Raw genomic sequence first — 19,605 nt, 5'->3', positions numbered from 1 at the left:
TTATGGTAGACCCTGTCAGAGTATGCAGTATGCTTAGACACAGTTAACTAAATGATATTCTGAATTTTTACATCCCAAATACTTCAGAGCAGATTTAATTATCCCTGTGTAACTAAATGACAGGACTGAAAAAGACCTCATTAAAGGTGGGATTAGTTCCCTGTTAGTCTTGTATCTAATTTTCCTTAAGATATAATTTTCTACTAAGTTTATTAATAGAATATAAAGTTTATGACTGTCAGTAAAAAAGATAATTTTGGAGTAAACTTTACCTACATTTTTATCTTGTAGATCAGCTTTGCAGATGCTATCATAGTTAGGTTCTCTGCTTATTACAAGGCTTAGGAAAATGATAATTAAGATTTATTGAATAATTACTATAAATCCTGTTCTATGTACTTTACATATATTGTCACTTAAAATCTGACAATAATACTTATGAAGTATTTACTATTATCACCATTTTAGAAACTAAGAAACTGAGGCACAGTAGCTTACCACTTACTTAAACAATAAGTGACAGAACTGAAATTTATAACACAGAGGACTATTTTACCTAGAACTTGAGCTCTTATCCTTAATATTAGGAAAGATGTTCCAGTCTGGGTAGAAAATAATAATTCTTTTTTACTTAAGCCTTAGGGATAAATGCTTTAAAGCATTTGGTGAAGAACAATACAGACTGAGAAATTTTCAAACTATTAAGACCTTTAAAAATTCTCCTAAAAAATGTTTAGCAACATATGAATCACTCAACAAGGAACTTGTTTTACTGGTCTTTGATCCAACAAATACTATCCTGCTAACGTTAGCAGGGTGGAGAATCCTATGAAAGCTGGTCATATGCCAACGAAAATAATAATTAAATCTTTTGATAATAAGATTTAACAATTAAATCTTACCATAAAGTTCTAATGGCTAGTTTGCCATGAGTATGGAAGATGGTTACTGCAACACTGAATAAGGTTAAGAAGGTCAAAGAAGTTCAAAAAAGATTTAAAGTAAATTCCTGAGCAGGTTCAGTTTTCACATCTGAATCAAATCCAATGGCCACAAACTTGGACTAAATACCAGTAAGACTTCCTCCAACAGTACAGTTAAGAAATTTAAGGTAAATGAAGTACTGTACTTGGGAAAAATTTTCTGCCTGCAGACCTAAGTCAAAGATTGCTTTAAATTATGAGCTAGCACCCTTTGCCTATTAGTTTATTTATCTCAGCTATACTGATCTGACTGTATCTATTACACTCACATAAAATCTAATCTGTTTTCAAAAGAATAACCATATATTCTTTACTCATTCTGACTTCTTGAAAACCAGCAGCTTTTGTTCTTTCCAAATGAAGTCTTGCTTCATATTTCATTTTAAAAAAACACATAAAAAATATACTCAAAATGAGACAGCATAATACATCAGTAAGTTGCCTAAAGTATCAGGATGGGGAAATTTTAAGGAGGCAGAAAAATGATCAGAAGAGTTTTGAGGAAAAATGAGGAAACTTTTGAGTTTCATTTCCAGCATATGATAGACATACTTACAATTTTGATTATAGTAAATGTCTCTCAGGTATATTCATATGCTGAATTTATCATATGGTTTGATATGTGTCAATTGTACCTCAATGAAGTTGTAAATTAAACCAAACTAAAAACAAACAAACAAACAAAAAAACCCAAAAAACTACGGAGTTCAAGCCCCACGCCAGACAAAAAAAAACAAAAACAAAAAACCTAAAAAAAAAGAAAACAAACCAAAACCCAGAAAATGTCTCAATTTCTTGCTCTTATCCATGTGGTATTCCCCAGCTTACTATCCTTTCTATTCAGTACTTCAGGAAAAAAAAGTTTGAGTCATTTTTTATATTTCCTCAAATACTAAGGATATATTTTATGTGGCTCAAGATAACCAGATATTTTATTGCTTACTAAACAGATCTGTATTTGCTTACAAATCTCTCATAACATACAAAGTTATAACGAAGGCACTGGATATTGAGAGATATTTCTCAATATATAAATTTCCATTTGTAATATATACCAAATCATCTTTAACAGAGACATTTAATTTTAAATTGACTACAAAGAAAATCTATAAATATCCTTATTTTTCACAGATTTTTCAAGTTTGTTTATCCAAAAATAAAAATTCAGAGGAAGTACAAAAACAAAAGCTTAGAATTCTTAGGATATAAGATAAATAATGCTGCAATAAACACAGTTGAGATATAGAACCAACCCAGATGCCCCTCAGTAGATGAATGGATCAAAAAAATATAGTATATATACACAATGGAATTCTATGCCTCCATCAGAAAGAATGACATTGCCCCATTTGTTAGGAAATGGAAAGACCTGGAACAAATTATATTGTGAAGTAAGCCAGGCCCAAAGAAACATAGGCCCCTTGGTTTCCCTTATTTGCAATAATTAGTATATGTCTGAGACAAGCAGAAATGGTCAGATAAGTTGATGTTAGGCGAAATGAATCCCAAGATAAAGACTCAAATGGTTTTTCTTTCTTGCTACTGTATCTAACATATTTATAAGATGATTTCTTTGTTGCGTTGTATGTCCCTCCCCCATGATATAACACCTGTTTTCACTGTATTTGATGTTGGTATAATTTGTGGAGGGGAAGGGAAAAAAATAAATCGTTGAAATAGGGATACAGGTGGACCCACTGCAACAATGAGATGTACAAGATGTTACGTCGAAAAATGAACTTTACAACTTTGGCATGGGGGGAGGGCAGGGAGGAGAGGAGAGGGGGATGGTAAGGGATGGTAAGGGGAAACAAAGGGGGGGCAACAATGCTTGATAAGAAATGTACTTATTACCTTGCTCATGTAATTGTAACCCCTCTGTACGGTATTTTCACAATTAAAAAAAAAAAGATAAACTGATTCCTGAAGTTAAGGTGTAGGCTTGAAATTTATATTAGCTGTAGCAAAATATTAAGAAAAATTTAAACATACTTGCTTTGATGTGAAAATGAGAAAAGCAAAAATATTCATCCTTAGTCTTAAAGTATAATATATTTTAGTTTTAACTCAGAAACCAGTTATTTCTTCCATTAAGTATTGAAAGCAAACAATTTCATTAGGAAATCAGAGTGTTATCATGCAATAAGAGATACTAGCTGTTTATATACTCACGACTCCCAACATCCTCTACAAAAATCATGTCCACAAGGCATATCCACTGGATCTTCAAATACAGAAATACTGCACATACAAATGTCACACTGGAGACAAAATAAACAAAGATTTAAATAGGGTCATACTTTGCCAAGAGAATATATTCATTTGCTCATTAAAGGTGAAAAATTAGTATAGTAGTCATAAATTTTATAAGTGTTTCAAAATTATAATGGTGCCTACTTTTTGATAGCATACTAAATCTCAATATAAACTAATTAGGATTTAAATGTTTTATTGCAAAACCAAACTTCTACATTCTCTCTGTCTGTCTGTCTGTCTGTCTGTCTGTCTGTCTGTCTGTCTGTCTCTCTCTCTCTCTCTCTATATATATATATATACACCAATGAATTATAATTTGTACATTTGGAAAACAAAGTACAAAACCAAATCATTATATCTCTTCAGGTTAAGATCAAATTGCATGCTATAAAATAATCATATTCTTCACCTTACACTGGAAAATCTACAAAAACAAAAATAACTTGGTGTTTTAAACACGGCAACTCAGGATACTAAGAATAGCAATTTAAGGCTTTCTAAGCAAGGAACCTTGATAAAGTTATGATTATTTTCAACGACTACAATCTGTATAATGTTACAGATGTGAATTATATTAGAAACAGAATTCTGTTTTCTAAAATGGACTACATAAAACAAAAAATGCTTTTGTGATTGTCACAAATTTTAAGTAGCTGAGCCATTCGAGAAATATTAAAATTTCCTACACAGCATACAAATGGTATGCTGATTAATCCTACACAAAAGTAGCACTGTTCCTTAATAAAGAGCAAACATTTGGGCTGGAGGCACAGCTCAGTAGTAATGTGTCTGTTTAGCAAGTTTTAGGCCCTGAGCTCAAACTCTGCTGGGGGTCAGAGGAGAAACATTCTGGAATTCCATCTGAATAGCAAACTCTAGGAGCTTTCATGAAACAAAAACAGAATTACCAATATTTTGTAAATGTCTTCAAAATTAATAACTTTCAAGAAATCACAGAGGACTCATATTTTTGGCTTAAAGTATCTATCAAAAATCAAAAATTTTAGTATTTCGGTATGTTGTATTTAAACATATGAAAGCATTTTAAGTGAAAATGTAAATGATTCCCAAACTGCTTTCTGTTTAGAAATGACAAAAGAAAATCTTTTGGTTTTCAATATATAATTCAGAGGTAATGTATTCTAATAAGTATTTACAAAAGCATGAAAATAATTGAATCTTTAAAGAAAGATGTAAGATTCAATTACAAGAACACAGAAAATCCATTGAATATAGTATAAATAACCTAAAAGCTACAAGACTAAAAACAAAAGTATGGGAAGTAGAATTAATAGACATACCAAACTGGTATCTAAGTCCCCTGGAGATAAACTGATTTCATCTGGAGAGGTGACAGAAGAACGTGTAGTCCTTGGAGTTCTTGGAGAAGGAAGTGTGTCCCAAGCATTATACCCACTTGGTGGTGGAGTTGGCATTTGAACCCCTGATCGTTGGCAACAATTTTCTGGGTTACACATCCAAGCCTCAAGTAATTTTTCCCTGTCCCAATCTTTAAAAATAAAATGGAAAATAAATAAAAAATCAGAAAGTATATTTTACTGCTATATAGTAACTAAACAGAAAAAATAAGAATACAGGTCATTTAAGGAAAATTAGTAGTATTTATATACAAGTAATAACTGAAAATTAGTATTTAGATATGTTAGCAATATTTTAAAACAAGATTTAAACTTCTATAAAACTACTATGGCTCATCAACATGTCAACATCTAACAACCTGTTCAAAATTCCCAGTAATTTCTGTTAATAATCAAGACAGATGACTCATACCACTTTTAGATTTTATAAAATTTTTACTGATGTACAATTTAGCTTGTTTCTTTCTGTCCCAGTCTCTATCTCTGTCTCTTTCTTTCTACACATGCGCACGCGCGCACACACACACATACACACACACACCTCACAATACTGCTTTTTTGTTTATACATAGCAACAAAAATTTAAGAATTTGAAATAGTTTCTTTAGCTTCTTGGTAAACTGTCTTGGCAAAAAAAAAAAAAGAATCATAATGAACTTGTGACAAACATATGTCTTAAACAAGAAATAACAGTTGTGTGCTGGTGGCTTTTACCTACCATCCTAACTACTCAGGAGGCTGAGATATGAGTATCGCTGTTCAAAGCCAGCCCAGGCAGGAAAGACCATGAAACTCTTATCTGTAATTAACCACAAGAAAACTGGAAGTGGTGCTGTAGCTCCAAGTGGTAGAGCACTAGCCTTGAGTGAAAAAAGCTCAAGGGCAGCACCCAAGCCCTGAGTTCTAGCCCCACAACCAACAAAAGAAAGAAAGAAAGAAAGAAAGAAAGAAAGAAAGAAAGAAAGAAAGAAAGAAAGAAAGAAAGAAAGAAAGAAAGGAAGGAAGGAAGGAAGGAAGGAAGGAAGGAAGGAAGGAAGGAAGGAAGGAAGGAAGGAAGGAAAGAAGAATAACAAAGAATCCTTAAACTGTATAATATAAATAGCTTTTAGATAAATAAACATAATTTCAAAACACTACCACATTCTTTGGTATTTGATTATAGTACTACAACTTCAGCCCCAAATTACTATGAGATCAGCAATGGCATTATGAATTCCAACATCCAATCATAGTCAAATCAGACAAATATCTTAAAGGGAAACAATCTACCAGCTCGCTGAAGTACCTTAATTTAAAAAATATCTAGCTGGGCGCCGACGGCTCATGCCTGTAATCCTAGCTACTCAGGAGGCTGAGATCTGAGGATCATGGTTCAAAGCCAGCCCAGGCAGGAAAGTCCCTGAGACTGTGATCTCCAATAAACCACTAGAAAACCGGAAGTGGTGCTGTGGCTCAAGTAGTAGAGCGCTCACCTTGAGCTGAAGAGCGCAGGGACAGCGCCCAAACCCAGAGTTCAAGCCCCACAATCGACAAAAAGCAAAATAAAACAAAACAAAAAAAAACAACAAAAAACCCCCACAAAAATATCTAATTTCCTCTTTTTAATTAATAGTGCTTCATGCTTCAAAATGCAAAATGTTTTGATGATGATTTATGCAGTAACCACTACACAAAAATCTATGTAGGCCTATTTGACAAACCATTTTGTTTTATATTAAAATACAAAATAGCCTCCTCCTCCTCTCCTGTTTAATGCTAAAATGTTTCACAAGGCACCTGTGTTATCAAAAGCATTTAGTTCATTACCATGAGCTCTAAGTAAAGCTTCAGCAGTAAATAGAGGAGCCTGAAGCATGTCTGCAGTTTCCACAATAAGCATATCTTTCAATCTACGAAGATCCTGGGGTCTTAGTCCTTCATATGGCTTTGAAAAGAAGAAAAATAAAGTTAAAGTGATTCTTCTGTATGATAACATCAAAGTATCTACAAATAAATAAGTATGGTCATTTATTTAATCTTTTAGTATCAATTTTGGTTATAGAAATTCTGAAGGGTTTTTTAGATGCTACCCCTTAGATGTCAAACTACACTTTTATGCTAGACTCCACAGGTCTTTTAAGCTTGAAGGCAGATGCTAGGGCATATGCACCTAATCATTCTAAAAATAACAATACTATATTATGAAAGCAAGACCTCTAGTTCCTTATAGTCTAAGGTCTGTTTTTGGTTGTTTTTTTTTTTTTTTTATGTGGTTCAAGGCTTGTAGGAGCTGAGTGCTGTCCCTGAGGCTTTTTGCTCAAGGCTAGCACTGTGCCATTTGAGCAACAACTTTACTTTTGGCCTCAGATGGCTATGAACCATGATCCTCAGATCTCATCCTCTTGAGTAGCTAGGATTATAGGTGTGAGCAACCAATGCCCAGACAGTTTTGAAAATTTGAATACAAACAAATGAGAAGTAAAAACAGTAGTCATTATTACAGTTCTCATACACATTAAAAAAAAAAATCAAGGGGCTGCGAAGGTGGCTCAGTGGTAGAGTGCTTGCCTTGCATGCCTGAGGCCCTGGGTTCGATTCCTCAGCACCACATAAACAAAAAGAAAAAAGCCAGAAGTGGCGCTGTGGCTCAAGTGGTAGAGTGCTAGCCTTGAGCTGAAGAGCTGAGGGACAGCGCCCAGGCCCAGAGTTCAGGCCCCACGACCAGATCCAAAAAAAAAATCAAGGCCTTGTACAAACACTTTTCCTCTTAAGTAACAGCCCCAGATCTTTCTGTATTAGTTGGTTTTCAGATAGTTGCCTGAGCAGGCTTAGGCTGCAATCCTTTTACCTTCACCTCACATGCAGATGGAATTACAGACATTCCTGGATTATTTGTTGAAATGGAGTATCACTAATTTTTTTGCCCAGGTGGTCTCATACTGTGATCCTCCTATTTCTGTTTTCCAAGTAGCTGGGTTTACAAATTGGGTACTATTCCAAATGTTTATATCCTAAATGTTATATTCCAATCAGTTTATATAATTGAGACCAGAGTAACCATGTTAGGGCAGAAAACACAAAGTGAAAGATCACAGCTTTAGGAGCAGTAGAAATTTCAAATACTTAGTAAAATAATCACTGAGGATAACCTGTGGCAGTAAGTATTAAGAGTTCTTACAGAGGTGTAAACAAATATAAAGGACTTTTGACCCATATTACAACAGTCAAAGTAATCAAAATGATTTTTACAGCTGGGCACATGTGATTCACACCTGTAATTCTAGCTACCCAGAGATCAGGAGAATCACAATTTGAAGTCTAGGCAAAAGTTCAAGAGACACCATCTCAACCAACAGGTAGGACTGGTAGTATACGGCTGTCACAATGGAGGCTAAAATGAAGAGAATCACAGTTCCAAGCCAGTCTGGGCAAAATTCTTCAAGAAATAATTGCAAAAGGAAAAAGCTGAGTATGGTGGTAAATCCCTGCCATCCTAGCTATAGCAATAAGTGTCAATACAAAAATGGAGATATAGACTGGCCAGGGGCCAAAAATGAGATTCTATCTAAAAAATACTGCCAACAGAGAAAGTGAACAAAAGCAGTTTGTAGTGCTCTTCTTATTAAAAATAAGGGTGCATACTATATTAAGTACATTTCATTTCATATGGCATTAAAAGCCTATTCATTTATATATCTATATAGTTATACTGCCATGAATGTCTACATATGCAAGCATTCCATTAACTTACTTAGCAAGAAATGGAAAATTAACTTAATCTCTCATATCAGGATATTATTAAAGAAACACTGCAATGTAATTTTAATTAACCTTAGAAATAAACTTAACCCATGATACACTGTTTCCTTTTAAGCTAATTATAAAAGATACTTTTCCCCTGCAAAAATCTTGTAAATCTTGTAATGATTAACTCTGTAGTTACAGAAGATATACCCTTTATCAACCATATTGCTTCTGGAAAATTAATTCCAAGTCGAAACTTGGGATTTGGGTACTTCTTTGGTACCTCTCCTTGTTTCAGCATACTTCTCCTTGTTTCAGCAATGAGTATTTCTTGATATCTCCACTGGGAACAAATGTGTATTTCTTAATTCCCACATACTTAAATTTAGCCATTATTCTACCTTATTCATTTTTGCCAAATAAGTATAAAGAAAATGATGACTATAATTATGACTGCAGATTAGTGGTGTCTAAAAGCCAATAGTAGAAGTAATGAACAGGAAAAGGATAGTTTCCCTTCAATTTTAGAATAATATACTGAAGCTTTTTTTCTTCTTTTGGTTGGAGACCAGGATTTATTCTTGGTACCTGATACTTTTGTTGACTGTCTAGAATTCTACCAAGGGAGCCATACCTCCAACCACTGAAAGTTCTGTAATTTATTTTTAATGTAGATTTTAAAAATGCAGTTTTTGTGGTTTTCTTTTTGTTTTTGCCAGTCCTGGGGCTTGAACTCAGGGCCTGGGTTCTGTCCCTGAGCTTCTTTGTGCTCAAGGCTGGTGTCTACCATTTGAGCCACAGTGCCACTTTGGGCTTTTTCTGGGAGATAAGAGTATCACAGACTTTTCTGCCCTGGCTGACTTCGAACTGCAATTCTCAGATCTCAGCCTTCTGAGTAGTTAGGATTAAAGTCTAGCGCCTAGTCTGGCGCCTAGTACATATATAGTTTTAAATTCTGATAGGTAATGATGAAACAAAAATAATTCTTGAAGGACAAAGACACACTGCTTTCATGAACATATAACAATAACATATTCAACTCTGAATCTTCCCAGCAGAAATGTAATTAGGTCATGTGAAGCATTTTAATACATTTCTCAGTTCCAGATGGTAACTACCTCTCTTTTCTGTAGGTAGGATTAAAATGAAGGTGACTTTCTTTTTCTTCTTGCAAAGATAAACTGCTTCTATTTTCAGAACAAACACAAGACCAGCAATAACATTCAAAAGAATCAGTACTGATAAGAAAAAGGAGTTAAAAAGAAACAATGAGTGAAACTATCTCCACGTATTGCTACTAAAACACCACTCAAGAAATAAGAAACAGCCTAACACAAACTACTACTTTACCTCCTCGTACAGACACAAAGTGTACTACTTTACCACGTACAGACTGATAGCTCCAAAACTTATCTTTAACACTGATACAAAAGATATTATTAAAGGAGTATTTGCTTTTGCTGTTTTTACCACAACGAAAACACTCCCCCCACAACTGACTGTATAGATGAAATGTTCATTATAAAAAAGGCTTTTCCCCAAAATATTAGTAACTGTTAAAAATTTAAAAGGTTTAAAAGAAATTCAGAGAAAAGGAGATATTTCCCCTTAATAGCAATTTCTCAATGACTGAACTTGGGAGAAAAAGAAAGGGGGTGGAGCAGAGAGAAAAGGTTCATTTTAATTGCTTTTCTCATTTAGCTGTTTCTTTTGCTTGGGCACCAAAACTTCAGCTAGTCTATGCTTTCATCTAATAGAAAGGCAATCCTTCTGTAAAACAGAAAAGGCTAAACCTTTCAAGCAGGGAAGCCTGGCAAAGCAATGTCCAGCATGTAGGTTCCCTGCCAGATAAAGACCTTGAGCTTTCCAGAGTTATAGGCAAGGGAGGGTTCTTAACATGATTCTTCCTAGTAGAGTATAGCTCACTTTTCCTTCCTTTACTCAGCTGTAGTCATTTATTCTAGAATAGAAGCCTAATCCTCACCAGTTTCTCTGTTCATTCTTTACATAGGTATTAAGAAACGGAACATATTTTTCTAATTTTTGTTGGAAAAGTTTTCTAAGTTTGGTTAGAAATATTAGTCTCTTAGTCTCTCTTCTGACACTTATTTTGTTTCTGCATAGCAGTTACTGCCCTGAATATTATGTTCTCGTTAAGCATATTTTTGGCAGTAGTAGAGTCTGGACTTGGAGCCTACGGCTTCCTAGGCTGGCATTCTACCACTTGACTCATGCCTCCAACTCTGCTTTTTGCCAGTTATTGGAAATGGAATCTAGTGAAAGTTTCTATTCAGGCTGACCTTAAGATCCTGATCCTCTAGATCTCAGCCTCCTGAATAGGTAGTATTACAGGTGTGAGCCACTGATGCCAATTGCTCATTTGTGGTTTATTTTTGGTTTGGTTTTTTTTTTTGGTGCTGATACTGAGGCTTGAATTCAGAGCTTCTTGGTCCCACTTAGATCAAGTGCTCTACCATTTAAGCTTTTTGCTAGTTAACTGGATATAAGAGCCTCTCCTTGTTTGTCTGAGCTGGCTTCCAACTGTGATTCTCAGATCTTAGCCTCCTAAATAGCTAGGATATAGGGTGCGCTACACCATCTCTTTAATTTTTAGCCTGAAGTAAGTTTTTGTTTTTGTTTTTTTTGGTCAGTTGTTGGCGTCAGGGCCTGGAGGTCCTGAGCTTTTTCACTCAAGGATAGTGCTCTACCACTCTGTTCTACAGGGCCACTTCTTTTTTAGCCTGTTTTTCTTTCCCTGGTGGAATACAAACAACGAGAGGGGAGGTGTACATCATTTCTCATTGCTAGCCTCCAAGCGCCTAAAATAGTTCCTAGCAAAAGTCATTGTTTTGTTGAGTGATAGCATTAAGAAGTCTCCAAAATTCTTAGGACACAAGTCCTCTCTCTATGTGTACTAAATAAGTACACCACAAAATAACCTAACAACAGCAGCAAAAACTCAAATAAGAAATACAAACTTTAATTCCACTCACTTATAAACTAATCATTTGGAGAAAAGAATTTAGATGTGTCAAGAAGGTTCTAACTGTTCAGATTATTAATGGAATAAAAATTCGGGGCTGGGAAGGTGGCTCAGTGGTAGAGTGCTTGTCTTGCATGCCCTGGGTTCGATTCCTCAGCACCACATAAGCAGAAAAAACTGGAAGTGGCGCTGTGACTCACGTGGTAGAGTACTAGCCTTGAGCTGAAGAGCTGAGGGACAGCACCTAAGCCCAGAGTTCAGGCCTCACAGCCAAAAAAAACACCCAAAAAACAAAAAAAAAAAAAACAACTCAAGCTGTACAGGTTAAAAAAACAACAACCCTGATTTATTAATGCTCATCAATAAGCGAGTAATCATAATATATAGATTATATGTTCTGATTTGAGAGATATGGTTATGTTTTATTAAGTCAAAAATATTTTGGTAGAACTCAATATTTAATATGACTTCAGTGATTTTAAAAAGTTGGTATGTAAATGTGATTAAGTCTGACATAAGAAACTACTAAAAGGGCTGGGAAGGTGGCTCAGTGGTAGAGCACTTGCCTTGCATGCTCGAGGCCCTGGGTTCGATTCCTCAGCACCACATAAACAAAAAGTAAAAAGCTGGAAGTGGTGCTGTGGCTCAAGTGGTAGAGTGCTAGCCTTAAGCTGAAGAGCTGAGGGACAGTGCCCAGGCCCAGAGTTCAGGCCCCATGACCGGACCAAAAAAAAAAAAAGAAACTACTAAAATTTAGGGAATAAAGTCATGAAAGATGAAATGTATTTTAAAAATAAATATTCATTATAAATTTCAGGAATTACATAAAAATAGAAAAATAATATCAAAGCAAATATGCATAAACACTATACTCAAATAATCATTTTAATCTTTTTTTCCTTTACTCAGTAGTTGTTTTGTACATAACAAGTAACCGAACTGTTCTTAACTTCATAAAATTTAATGTAACTTTATTATAGTTATAAATTCATTTAAACTAAAATCTGTAAATGAGTTCCAATAATTATTAATTGCTTTTCTCTTCTCTGCCAAGTTCTATTATGTTTTAATTATGAATTAAATTAAGACATTTTTAGGAAAAACTAAATGCATAATCATGAAAGTTTTCAATGCAATCATTAATATTTTTTCTGAAATGTTATTTTTAAATTAATTCTCTTTCTGCTAAATGACAACACCATAGTAATAATTTGTGTTTGGCTCAAAATAATGGATTGGTAAGAGTTAAACAATGTGCCAAACAAAAGATGCTTGAGTTTAAAGTCTTAAAAATAAAGTTCAGCCAGACATAGGTGACTCACACTTGTAATCCTAGCTACTCAGGGGGCTGAGATCTGAGGATCACGGTTCAAAGTCAACCTGGGCAGGAAAGTCCATAAGACTCTTATTTCCAATGAACCACCAGAAAACTGGAAGTGGTGTTGTGGCTCAAGTGGTAAAGCATTCTCCTTGAGCTAAATTGCTCAGCCCAGGCACAGAGTTCAAGCCTCACAACCAACAAAAAAAGTTTAGCTCATTTTTATCCTGACAAGTTATTCAAATATTTTGACTTACTTTCCTTATTAAAATAGTTGAGGGGTACAAGTACCATTCAAAGTCCTTTATGGATTCAATGTCAGTGTTGAAGGGTAGGTTGGCAAAATGCTCAGGCATTTTCCACTATTTCCATGTGTACTCAAACTGAATAAACAAGTCCGAATAAAACATGGAATTAAAAAAAAAATAAGAAACAAAAAGGTAAAGTTATTTGAGCCATTATGTGAAATGTCAGAGCCCACAATTGCTAAGAATTCAAAAATAAAGAAACAATATCATACACACACACACACACACACACACACACACACTCTCTCTCTCTCTCTCTCTCTCTCTCTCTCTCTCTAACAATTTAACACTAAACAGGATCAGAATTATTTTGGGGAAAAAAACATTCTTTGCAGTATAATTTCTTCATTTAAGGATAATCTACATAGTTCAAATTAGAAGTAGCATGATGAGAGTCTGGGAGTTAGCAGATTGGGATAAACAGAGTTAGGTTATGTTTTTGGGAAGTAAAATCAACAGAATTTCCTGAACTGTTAGGATGTAATGGTTAAGGAGATGTGAAGAATAAAAGGATGTCATCTGTATTTATGCTTGAGCAACTCAGTGGATAGAAGAAATGTTTATTGAGACAGGGATGGCAAAAGAGAATACCATAAGTGAAGCCAAGGGAAAAATGTTTCCCCAGGAAGAGAGTGGTCAAGTGTGCCAAGTACTGCTGAGAATTCAAGTTAAGATGAAGAGAGAAGTAGACCTACTGAATTTGGCTACATTTAAGTACATACCAAGTGTAGTTTCATCTTAGTAGAAAGGAAGTGATAAGGTAATGACTAAGAATGAAGAGTGAAGAATTGGCAGGTACTGATAATGCTTGTTTGATTTCTCTTCTATAAAGATATGGGGATATAATAAAGGGGACACAAAGATGGAAAATGAATGGTCAGAGGTGGATTTTCAGTTACTTTTTTGTTTTAGATGAGTATTACAAAAAACATGTTTATTATAAGAACAACCTAAAAGATATGGAGAAAAGGATGAACAGGAAGAAGAGCAGTTATATCACATATTTGTATCACTATATGTGTTAAAACTATAAATACATTCACATGTTACAGAAAATACGCTACCTTCAGGTTTTCTTTTTCTTTTTTCATTTTGTCAGTCATTGGGCTTGAACTCTGGGCCTGGATGCTGTCCCTGAGCTCTTCAGCTCAAGGAGAATACTCTACCACTTGAGCCACAGTGTTAAGTTCCAGCTTTCTGGTGGTTAATTGGAGATAAGCATCTCATGGACTTTCCTGCCCAGACTGGCTTTGAACTGCGATCCTAAGATCTCAACCTTCTGAGTAACTAGGATTACAGGTGTGAGCCATCAATGCCCAGCTTACTCTCAAGTTTTCTAGATGTATTTTTATACTTAGTGCTATGAAAATAACAAGATATTAAGTATATGGATAAGATGACCATACAAACTGAGTTTTAAGAATACATAAAATTTAATGTAAAATACAAAATTATTACATCTATCTAATTATTTTCGAAAGTTACCTCACCTCTCGTTTGTCTAATGCAGCATATTCAGCTTCTATTTCTTCAGCGTCAGGGTCCCGTGAAAATACCATCTGAGATTCCAGATTGAGGGCCAGATCTTTGTGGTGTTGCTTCTCCGCACAATCACAAGGAGTATCTTTATTTTCATTCTCAGCAAACAAGTCTCCTCCATGTTTTACTAAAAGCTAAGAGAGTTTTTTTTCTCAAAAGCTTGCAACCAGAGATTATTTTTTTTTCATACCACACATTTAAAAATTGAAACATATTAGTATTGGTATTAAATACAATATAAATATATGTATACTCTATTTTAAATGATAAATGGTACAGTAGTAGCTTCTGACTGTTAAAATTAACAATTCATCTTTAATACTAAATTCCTTTATAAAAACAAAAATAACAGTTCTTAAGGTTTAAATTGAAATTCTTAAGAATTCTGACATCCTCCAAATAAAGATTTACAGTTATTCATTGCCTTAAAGTTATATTTTTTTATAATTTCTGTAACTTTTTTTTGATAAATTAACACAAACTAGCCTTGAATTTGTAATCACCCTGTCATAGCCACCTGAATACTAGTATTACAGGCACGTATTATCACATCCACCCCTTAATTTTTTAATATTTTTTATTATCTTGAAATAAGTAGTTATACAAGTAGGTTGCCATTCAACAGAGCAGTTCATGAACACAGTGAGCATTGATCAATATCACCCCTTTAAACAGTCTCACCAATCCCTTGCCCCAACACAACTCTCACTTTTCTTAAATGTTGAAGGATATACATTGAATTTTGGGCTGCATTCTCCCTCATTTTCTTCATTTATCTACTTCTCATCCTTTTGGTCTCACCTCTTCCCTTTCAAATACTGCTTTCCTGGTTATTATTTTGTTGAACTATGATTTTCCCTCTAAGGAATTATACTACTTGAGTTCTCTCCTAAATTAATCATATTTCAATACGTTTATGTATACTTGTGACCACCCTATAATTCTTAAACAAGAAAAACAATGTTGACATGGTTACTTTTAACACTAAAACTTTGGGGCTGGGAAGGTGGCTCAGTGGTAGAGTGCTTGTATTGCATGCATGAGGCCCTGGGTTCGATTCCTCAGCACCACATAAGCAGAAAAAATAAAAAAGCCGGAAGTGGCACTGTGGCTCAAGTGGTAGAGTGCTAGCCTTGAGCTGAAGAGTGCAGGGACAGCGCCTAGGCCCAGAGTTCAGGCCCCATGACCGTACCAAAAAAAAAACAAAAACACTAAAACTTGGATGTCCTGGCAGGGCAAACAAAAATTTTCACTTGTATTATTAATTATCTGTGAAACCGTGGAATTAAAATAGTATAAACAAGTCACTGAAGTAAAGCTGTTTTCAATAGTCTCAAAATAAATGATGAGAGTAAATTGGGAAGATATCCTACTGTATAATCTCTATTTGGTACAAAGAAACCCTATTTTAAAAAATATGTTAAATAATGTGAGGAATCATTCACTACTTAAATTTTTGTGGGTTTACAAAAGTTAAATATGTTGTCTTTAAGGGTGGTAGATTCATGATTTCCTATAGTGTTTGCAGAAACATTAAGAATGACATTGATGCCTTTGAAAGACACGTTCTAGGATCATTCTGAAGGACAATCTAACCATTAGTCATGAAGATTCTTTCATAGAATTCAGTCATACTCTTAGTAATATAGTATTATAATACTATATAGTCACCACATGTTGTTTTCTAAGTAACATGCATTGTGCAATATTAATACTTTTGTGTAGTAGAGGTACTATTATCTCAGAAAAGTTAAGGAACTTGACTGAAGTTACTTAGTTAATAAGCAGCAGGTGTGAATTCAGACACAAGTGTGGTCAAATTTTAACCATGCTTAGATATTGTGCTGATTCATATAGTTAGTGCAGGCTTATCTGATTAAACTAAAAAAGCCAAATACAGCTGGGCGCCGGTGGCTCATGCCTGTAATTCTAGCTACTCAGGAGGCTGAGATCTGAGAATGGGTTCAAAGCCAGCCTGGGCATGAAAGTCCGTGAGACTCTTATCTCCAAAAAAACCACTAGAAAATCAGAAGTGGCACTGTGGCTCAAGTGGCAGAGCACTCGCCTTGAGCTGAAGAGCTGAGGGACAGCGCCCAAGTCCAGAGTTCAAGCCCCACGACCGATCAAAAAAAAAAAAAAAAAAAAAAGGCCAAATACATCTTAAAGTTCTGCCAAGGCAATCTTCATGGCAAAAACATGAATACTTTTTAGAAGTTTGCATTCTGTATGAGTGGTAATCAAAATGGCAGTATTTTTTCATTTCTACCAAGTAATTTTATCTTCTTGTCTATCAACAAACACAGATTTAAGTTCACTGGGACTAGAATTCTTAAGATTCTCCAACATTACCTCAAAAGTCAAGATAAGCTAGATACTAATTGCTCATGCCTTAGCTACTCAGGAGGCTGAAATATGATGATTTTGGTTCAAAGCCAGTCTGGGTAGTAAAGTCCATGAGATTCTTTTTTATGCCAATCCTGGGGCTTGAACTCCGGACCTGAACACTGTCCCTGAACTTCTTTTGCTCTAAGTGAGTGCTCTACCACTTTCCACAGCACCACTTTCTGATTTTTTGAGTAGTTTATTGGAGATAAAAGTCTCAGAGAGTTTCCTGCCCAGGCTGGCTTTGAACTATGACCCTCAAATCTCAGCCTCCTGAGTAGTTAGGATTACAGGCATGAGCGACCAATGCCCAGCTATCCCTGAGATTATCTCTAATTAACGATCAAAAAACCAGATATAGAGCCCATTTTTAAGTTTTATTCTATTAAATTTTTGCTATATTTTCTGGTTTTCTTAAAAAAAATAAAAACAGACACAAATAAAAAGCTTTAGGATGATTTCTATACCTTTGGTATCACTGTACTGTACCATATCATCTGGAGTGCAACTGTATCTGGATGGAAAAATGGAAGCTTGGTGGGTGTCAAATGGCCTCCCTGCATCACCCCCATAGAAGACACTGCCAACTGTGATGCTTAGAGGATGCCACTGTCTCTAGTATATGGTGTCTCTATGTTAAAAGATTTTTATATATTTCTTTTATAAACTGACAGGTCTCCTTTTAGGTCTATGAATGAAACATTATAAATGCCCATCCAACAATAAAAATACTGTAAAAAAGACATGGAGGTATGGCTTAAGTGGCAGAGCACTTCCCTTGAATAAAGAAGCTAAGGGACAGAATGCAGTCCCTGAGTTCAAGCTTCCACAACAACAACAAAAGTCACGACAAAACAAGGTATGTGGCTGGCCATGTGGCTTAGTGGTAGAGTGATTGCTTAGCACACATGAAACCCTGGGTTCAATTCCTCAGTACCACATGAACAGAAAAAGCTGGAAGGGGTGCTGTGGCTCAAGTGGTAGAGTGCTAGCCTTGAGCAAAAGAAGCTCAGGGACAGTGCTCAGAGCTTGAGTTCAAGCCCCAGGACTGGCAAAAACAAACAAACAAACAAACAAACAAAACAACCCAAGATATGTAACAATCCCAGGCAAGGGAGGAAGGAGCTAACTTGATAAGCTAAGAAGGTTTGTCTTCATATTTCTTTTTCCTAGTCTTGGGGCTTAAAATGGACCTGGAAGCCGGGCACCAGTGGCTCATGCCTGTAATCCTAGCTACTCAGGAGGCTGAGATATGAGGATCACAGTTCAAAGCCAGCCCGGGCAAGAAACTCCATGAGACTCTTACCTCCAATAACCTACCAGAAAACCAGAAGTTCAGGCCCCATGACCAACAAAAAAAAAGGGGGGGGGGCCTAGGCACTGTCCCCGAGCTTTTTTTTTGGCTCAAAGTTAGTACCCAACCACTTGAGCCACAGCTCCACTTCTGGCTTTTTTTTGGTTGTTAATTGGAAATAAGTTTCACATATAAACTTTTCTGCCCAGGCTGGCTTTAAACCTCCATCCTAGGATTATAGGTATAATAAGCTACTGGTGCTCAGTATCTTCAGCTTCTTGCTCAGAACTAGAAAGGTTTATTTTTTTTTAAGTTGTAAAAACAAGCAAGCAAACAAAAATTTGAAATATAGACTTACAACTACAAAGTACAGTCTGATCTTTTATAGAAAAATGTCTGCTGAGGATTGAGTTAAGCAATCATTGTTGAAGCCACTTCTAGAATCAGAGGGCAGGGTTATATTTGATGGTATTTACCACTTACAGTATAACCTTTAGTCATGGTGTCTGGGGAACCAGTCGTATCTAACCTCCTAGTTCGTTAGAAACACAAAATCTAAGCTTGACAATCCAACCCCTTCACAGTCCAGATCTCTAAATCAGAATTTGATTCTGGTGTTCTGGAGATTCTTAAGCACATACACATTTGAGAAACAATAATAGAGCCCAACCAATGTAGCTGTGGAAACTGATATATGTATATTACATAATCTTGACAATACTGAGACTTGTAGAAAGTCCACATACTTATTGTAACTGCAGTAAGATGCATTACAAGTTTTAATTATCTAATATCTAAATACAAAGTAAAGTAGTTGCTCCTGATTGTCTTAGGACTAGGAAAGTTGATTTTGCTCTCCTTCCTTCCTTTCTTTCCTTTCTTTCTTCTCTCTCTTTCCTTTCTTTTTTTCTTTCTTTTCTCTCTCTCTCTCTCTCCTTCCTTCCTTTTCTCTTTCTCTCCCTCCATCCCTCTCTTTATTTTTGTCCCAGTCCTGGGGCTTGAACAAGGCCTAGGTGCTGTCCTTGAGCTTCTCTTCAAATCCAGTACTCTACCACTTAAGCCACAGCTCTACTTCTGGCTTTTTTTCTGGTAGTATTTTGGAGATTAGAGTCTCATGGACTTTGCTGCTGGGCTGGCTTGGAACTGAGATCCTTAGCTCTGTCTGCTGAGTAGCTAGGATTATAGGTGTAAGGCATGGATACCTGGTATATAACACAATTTCTAAAATAAATACTGAGATAGGTTTTAAAATAAAGATTTGATTTATTCTCACAGTATATTACTACCGAACAGATGTTAGTCAACCAGACAAATTAACTTTTTATTTTTTCCAGTTCTGGGGCTTAAACGTAAGGCCTGAGTGCTGTCCCTGAGCCTCAATGTACTCAATGTAATTCCAGGTTTTTCTGAGCAGTTTATTTGAGATTAAGAGGCTCACAG

At 35.5% G+C, this 19,605-nt stretch overlaps 1 protein-coding gene across 9 annotated transcripts in view; it reads right to left on the bottom strand.

Moving 5' to 3' along the window:
- Ankib1 (ankyrin repeat and IBR domain containing 1) overlaps positions 1–19,605 on the bottom strand; it is a 131,683-nt gene that overhangs the window by 37,574 nt on the left and 74,504 nt on the right. For 8 of the 9 annotated variants that reach the window (XM_069996473.1, XM_069996476.1, XM_069996472.1 and 5 more), the window contains 4 exons: positions 14,441–14,623; positions 6,425–6,542; positions 4,541–4,749; positions 3,156–3,244 (listed from right to left, as the gene is read on the bottom strand). In XM_069996473.1, coding sequence (XP_069852574.1) covers positions 3,156–3,244; positions 4,541–4,749; positions 6,425–6,542; positions 14,441–14,623 — 599 coding nt within the window. Of the gene's footprint in view, positions 1–3,155; positions 3,245–4,540; positions 4,750–6,424; positions 6,543–12,899; positions 13,026–14,440; positions 14,624–19,605 lie in introns of those variants that run through there. The other variant, XM_069996478.1, reaches the window with a different exon arrangement.

Source organism: Dipodomys merriami, unplaced genomic scaffold, assembly GCF_024711535.1.
Source record: "Dipodomys merriami isolate MVZ:Mamm:240054 unplaced genomic scaffold, mDipMer1.0.p SCAF_5, whole genome shotgun sequence".
Lineage (NCBI taxonomy): Eukaryota > Metazoa > Chordata > Mammalia > Rodentia > Heteromyidae > Dipodomys > Dipodomys merriami.
The sequence above is the reverse complement of the archived record's forward strand: the minus strand, read 5'-3'. Positions and strand labels throughout refer to the sequence as shown.